Below are 6000 nucleotides of genomic sequence, written 5' to 3' on the forward strand. Positions count from 1 at the left end.
TGCCATCTGATGGGTTAAACATCTCAGCCAGGTTTGCAGTGGCCTGTGTTTGTAACTTTGGTGACCTCAGCAGGTTGAAATCACTGTCAGCTCCTCCAGGTCGTGCAGGTTCACTCCTGAAAGGGAAATGTTCTGCTTACAAACATTGCTTGCAAACTCAGCCTGTTCCTCTGAACTGCAGGCAGGTGTCACAAAGGTGAAGGCAGTTTTCCTGCAGGTGGGAGGTCCATCACCATTTCTATGTATTCAAATAAAGATGTCATGTCACAACAACAGTTTATTACGCCGTTTTCCCCCTTATGGATATCCTGAAACCCCATCAATAACATTTGCAATTCGGATTTCTCATTTAATGCACATCCAACTGCTCCGTGAAGAGCTTGCTGGGAAGGTGAATCGTGCAGCTGTTTGTTTGACTGTCCCCTTGGCCAATCCAAGTGGCTTTTGGAGAGCTGGTTGGGTGTGAGGGAAGCCCGTGGAGATGGTTAATGTGAAATGTGAGGGGCAAGGAGAGCCCTTTGCAGTGACACTGTGGTTGGTTTCTCTCCCCCTGTAGCGGAAACGCCTCGCGTCGAATTATTTGAATAACCCCTTGTTCCTCTCGACAAGAGGTAAGCACATTTTAAATGGATATACTGCTATTCTAATGACATGTTAAATATTTATTAGTAGGGTTTCATCTGACTTACTGCCAGGATACCAGAGGGCATTACTTTGTGTAAGGTCCCTGCACTTTTTAGTGTGGACGGAAAATAGATGGTTTTCCTGCAGAAACAATTGAAGGATAAGGCTGAAGGTCACAGTCGTGTAGAAATGGATCCAAAGTCTCTGCAGTCAGAGGAAAATCTGATCTCTGGTGGTGTAAGCACCACGTAGTGAGAGAACTGATTGAAGAAGGCAGTGTTGCCAACGCCAAGTCCTTAAAAATATATCTTGAAAAATTGGGGTGTAAAAAATAATTACTATTTTTGGCTTTTCATTTGCTTCTTTTCACCAGCTTTAAGGAACTCCTGTCCACCCTCAAGGGCTAGAAATTTCCCATATCTTTTGCTTTAAAAACAGTGACAGAAACCCCCATGGTTTTTCTGATTCCAAGATTCTGATTTACCAGCTGGAGCTGGTAAATCTAGATTTGATGACCTTGAAGATTCCTTCCAATCTTGCATTTATAAGAACTTCAGGTTCTGAAAATTTCACTGTAGAAGCCTCGAGAATTAACAGCTCAGGGGAGCCATTTGGGGATGCTGCTGATGAGCTGGTGGGAAGAAGCCCATCCCAGGAAAAACGTGCAGCACGGAGGAGGGAAAGAGTTGGGAGATGAAACACAGAGAACATTGGGTACAGTTTAACTCTTCAGGCAAGCCCATGTAGTATTTTAAGGAAACAAAAAGAAACCTGAGTTGCATTTCAGCAGAGGAGAGGAAGCCAGTAAAGAAATGTGATTCTGCCCTTGCCCTTGTTTTGCCTTTGTAACTCACTCTACTGTGGTGCATTGGAGGGAAGGGAAGGCAGATGTTTTTCTAAGTGAAATATTATTTCAGTATTAGGAGCATTTACAGGGGTAATTACAATTAAGACGTGAAGTTTTGGCAGTTTTTCAGTGTTTTGCTTGACATCCCTGCCAGGTGTCACGTTTAGTGCTTGAGGTTCACCTCTGTGGCCCTGCCTTGAATTCCTGCACCACAGGAGCCCTGGCTGAAATGCAGCAGCGCTTCTCCCTCCCTTCAAAACTTCCCCTGCCAGATGCAGGCACTTGCCCTACTTACCATATGCCTCTAATGTGTGGGGTCTCAGAGGACAGGAGAGGTTATTGCACAGTAAACAGCTCTGATGACATCCCTCTTAGCAGGAGCCCAGGCTCGTGTGAGCCCCACCGGAAGGAACATTATTCCTGGCTTAGTTTTATCTTCAAAATTAAAATTGTAATTTATTATTTGTCTTATCATAGCACTTGTTTTACCCATGTAAACACATGTGAAAAGCCAGGAGAGGATGGTGATGTTGGCAAGCCGTGCTGGAGCCCCTGGGTGGGTTTTATTTAGGTTGGGGTTTGAAATCTCTGACCTTCTTTCCACCATACGATTCCCATTTTATTTGCAAGGAAGTAGACAAGTGTCAGAGCTCCAGTGATGCAGCTGTCTCAGAGCTGCCTGGAAATCAGCACTCTCTCTCCTTAATTGTTAATTCCTCTTTGTAGTCCTGTATCTTTGTTTTTTTCCAGGATGCAGAATCTCTGCTGGGATTCTGCATATTCTGAGAGTTTTAAGCTGCATTTCTTTATAGCAGAATTCCCCATGTCTGCAGGGTGTTTTTAGCCATATGCACCACACTGGATGCTGTGCAAGCTCTGAACTGCAGGCAGATGCTGTCCCAGACAGTTCTCCACCCTCAGTGCAGAGATGGCTGCCCCTTCTCTTATAAACTGCTTCTTCTTTAAAAATATTGCCTTCTGTTTAATTTTTCATCAACTCGAAGGCAGAAGTGGATGTATTTTAAAAAGTTTAAAACTTTGTAGCAAAAGGAAAAAATCCCCATGACGTCCAGGAAACAACTGTCATTTCTGGAAATGCAGAAGGAGGAACAATTCTTGTAAATTTTGATCAAAATGTCAATTAATCAGGATTCATTTGTCTGAAAACGTCTTACCTGAAATGAGGTCGTGTCCCCTGACATGTATCATTTGTAGGAAAGACTCTTCAATTATCAAGCCCCTGTTTATCTGAATAACATTTATATCCCCCAAGTAATCGTGGTGTCGTATCGTGGTGGCTCTCTGTGTGTGTATTTGGGGATATGAAGTGACATCTACAGATTTTATTGGTCTCTGATTGTTTATGGAACTCTTTGCCAAAGTATTCTACAATTCTTGGGGAAAGCAGAGAAATTTATGGAAGAAAAAAAAGTCTATCAAAGGCTGTTAAAGATAAACATGAAGATGACTCCCAGGTATGAGGGATCACACTGGGCAGCTGCATTCCCATTGGGATCGGAGAGGGAGCTGAAGAAGGACAGAAGGAGGGAAATATCAGTTTGGTTTCTTCTCTTTAGTCCAAAGAAAGGCCTCTCCATCAGGTGTTTGTCACTGGGACAGTGTGCAGTGTGCACCAGCCTCGGGCAAGGACCCGAGGGAATGGCTGGAGCTGTGTCAGGGCAGGGTCAGGTTGGATCCCAGGAAAAGGTTCTTCCCCCAGAGGGTGGTTGGCACTGACCAGGCTCCCCAGGGCAGTGGGCACAGCCCCAAGGCTGCCAGAGCTCCAGGAGGGTTTGGACAATGCTCTCAGGGACAGGGTGGGATTGTTGGGGTGTCCTGGGCAGGGGTTGGAATTGGGCTGGATGATCCCTCCAGCTCAGGATATTCTATGAATCCATGATTCTGTGAAATTAGCGGCAAAAATCACAACCTGCTGTCTGGTTTCCACAGAGCTGTTCACGCGTTCCAGCTTTTTTTATTTTTGGACCGAAGTGTGATGAATCCCACCAATATTTTTTTTATGAAAGGCTTGGCCTGGTTTTAGTGGGCTCTGATGGTTGGTGCTCTTATCAGGCTGTGAGTGCAATCACTACAGACTCGGTTCATCAAAAGGTCACTGGCCTTTTGGGGGGGAGTATTTTGATGAGGAAGAGCTGATGATACCACCAGGCTCACCCCCCAGTTTTGGACCACTTTGGCCACGAATCAGCTGAACATGTAAACATGTGTTTAATGGTGAGAGGCACCCATTTCATACTCATGTTAAGTGCCTTGCTGGTTCAGGGCCACGCTGCTCATCCCCCAGCAGGCTCAGGTCCCTAAGGAACACTTTTTCACTGCTGTGGAGAAGAGCTCTGGGTGAAAATGTCTGAAAATTTGAAATAGAATTACGTGCTCATCAGACTGTGACCCTTTAGCACCAGAACCTCTGGACGTGGGATTCCTGCAATGCACAGTTTTAAATCTCAAATGCTAATTCCACTGCTTGCTGTTGCATTCTTTCCTGCCCATGTGAGTTTTGGCAATGTCCTGGTTTCCTGTGTCACAGCCCGACTAAAATTGCTCCCCTAGCTGAGAACCAGCAGTCACTCCAGCAATGTATTTGCCACTAATCTGTTCTCTGCCCTTCTTTTGTATGCTAGCAAATGAGGATCCGTTCTGGAAGGTATGTGCAGTCAAGTTTGTGTATTAGCAGTGTCTTCCTCATCACTGTGTAATTCAGTGCTTGCTTCTGATTATTGTAGGTGCTGCCAAGGTACCAAATTTCGGTATCCTCGTGTCCCACTTAACTAAATCTTTGATCCCCTAAGCTAGAATTTCAGAGGTGAACTCTTTCATATGCAAGGCTTGAGTTTAATCCTTTTGTAGAAGCCACTGATTGAGAAATTGCTAGCCCAGATTTGTGGGTTTAATGAAAATTTTAAGAAAAATGAGTAACCGTTCTAGTTTCTAGAGATTAAATCTCTTTACCTGGAGGTTAAAATTAAGATTTTCGGAGTTTTTAAAGAGTAGTATTTTGGAGATTGATTTTTTTTTTTTTTAATAGGACTGAGTTAGAATTTAAGATGTAAGCCTGACTAAAACCATCATGAAACATAATTAATATTCCTAAAAATGAAAATATGCTTTTGGAATTAACAAACATATAAAATTATTATTCTCCTTCCTGGCAAACCAGTAGGAAATTTAGGGTTTTTTACAATGCCTGAAAAGACATGAGAGTTTCAAAATCAGTATCTCCTTTATTAAAATGCACTTAATTATACAAAGAGTAATTAACGTTGCCACCAGATTAGCATAGCAATTTACTACATGACACTGTAACTTTGTTGATGAGTCTTAGTTCATTTTATGTGTTGCTTCAGACAAAGCACTAATCAGTCTTGTTGGAGAAAGGTTGTCAGAGCAAGTCTGAGCAGAGAACAATTAGTGCCAGGGAGAAGAGAGGAGGCCTCGGGAGGAGTTCCCGAGGAGGGTACGGAGCCCAGGGCTGTGCTCTCCCCAGCTGCTCCTCGAGGCAGTGGGCATGACACAGGGAATGTGCCTTTTCCCCAAGAAAAGAACCCTTTTCTTGCTTGTTCCCTTCCGCTTTGGAGTCGAAGGACAAGTGATCCCCAGGTGAACTTTGTCCTGTGCTTCAGAAGAGAGACACAGAGATGCTCGTGTCGGAGTGACACACTGGCAAAAAAGAAGTGCAATAATTCCCGTGCCATGAGCTGGCTACATTAGTCAGCTCCCCTCCTGTGTTTGATTAGTTGGGTTTTATGTTTCTCTTTCAATTTATGGAACTTGTTTCTGGCTCTTTGGTTTGTTTGTTTGTGTTTGTTGTTATCATACATTATTTCTCTCTCCTGCAGAGGTCAGGGTCCCTTTGACGATTAGATTCTGTGTTTGAAGGGGCCTGTCTGCTGCAGTAGAGGCTTGGGGTGCTGTACAGAGAGAAATTCTCAAGGGCTGAGCTTACCCAAGCCACCCTTCTTCTCTTGCAGAGTGAGATCCACCACGATGAGCACTGCACTGCTTGCAAGCGTGGAGTTAACTTGCAGCCCTGTGGCACATGTCCCAGAGCATATCACCTCAACTGCTTGGACCCACCCCTCAAAACTGCCCCCAAGGGGGTCTGGGTCTGCCCAAAGTGCCAACAGAAGGTGAGATGCATGGAGCGTGGCATGCCAAGGAGGGAAAATGGGACAAACCTCCAATTTGTGAACCACTAAACTGATCTAACCCATGGTCCCAGCTTAGGGGACTGCATTAGCTGCAGAAGTACTGAGAGGCTTTTAGCACAGCTTGAAGTATTTATTTCTGGTATTTTCATCGTCCTAGACTTAGTTTGCCTGTAATCACATCTGCTAGGAATTGTCCTTTTAAAATGTCCCTTCGATTCCTTTAGCTTTACAATTTTTTTTTACAACACCACCACCAGCATTGCCTGACAAGGACTGTAAACCTTGGAGAGGAGGGAGGCATTGTCAGTTCACCAGTGGGTCTGAAAGCTGTGAGGAGAACACTTCCTTTCCTTTAAATCA

General features: G+C 44.4%; 1 protein-coding gene across 1 annotated transcript in view; it reads left to right on the forward strand.

Annotated features, from left to right (window-relative positions):
• PHF21B (PHD finger protein 21B) overlaps nucleotides 1–6000 on the forward strand; it is a 59711-nt gene that overhangs the window by 49453 nt on the left and 4258 nt on the right. Inside the window, exons 7-9 of the mRNA XM_017826545.1 lie at nucleotides 557–611; nucleotides 4114–4136; nucleotides 5461–5619. Of these exons, the coding sequence (XP_017682034.1) occupies nucleotides 557–611; nucleotides 4114–4136; nucleotides 5461–5619 (237 nt within the window). The remainder of the gene's footprint in view (nucleotides 1–556; nucleotides 612–4113; nucleotides 4137–5460; nucleotides 5620–6000) is intronic.

Source organism: Lepidothrix coronata, unplaced genomic scaffold (assembly GCF_001604755.1).
Source record: "Lepidothrix coronata isolate B3197 unplaced genomic scaffold, Lepidothrix_coronata-1.0 Scaffold129, whole genome shotgun sequence".
Taxonomy (NCBI): Eukaryota; Metazoa; Chordata; class Aves; order Passeriformes; family Pipridae; genus Lepidothrix; species Lepidothrix coronata.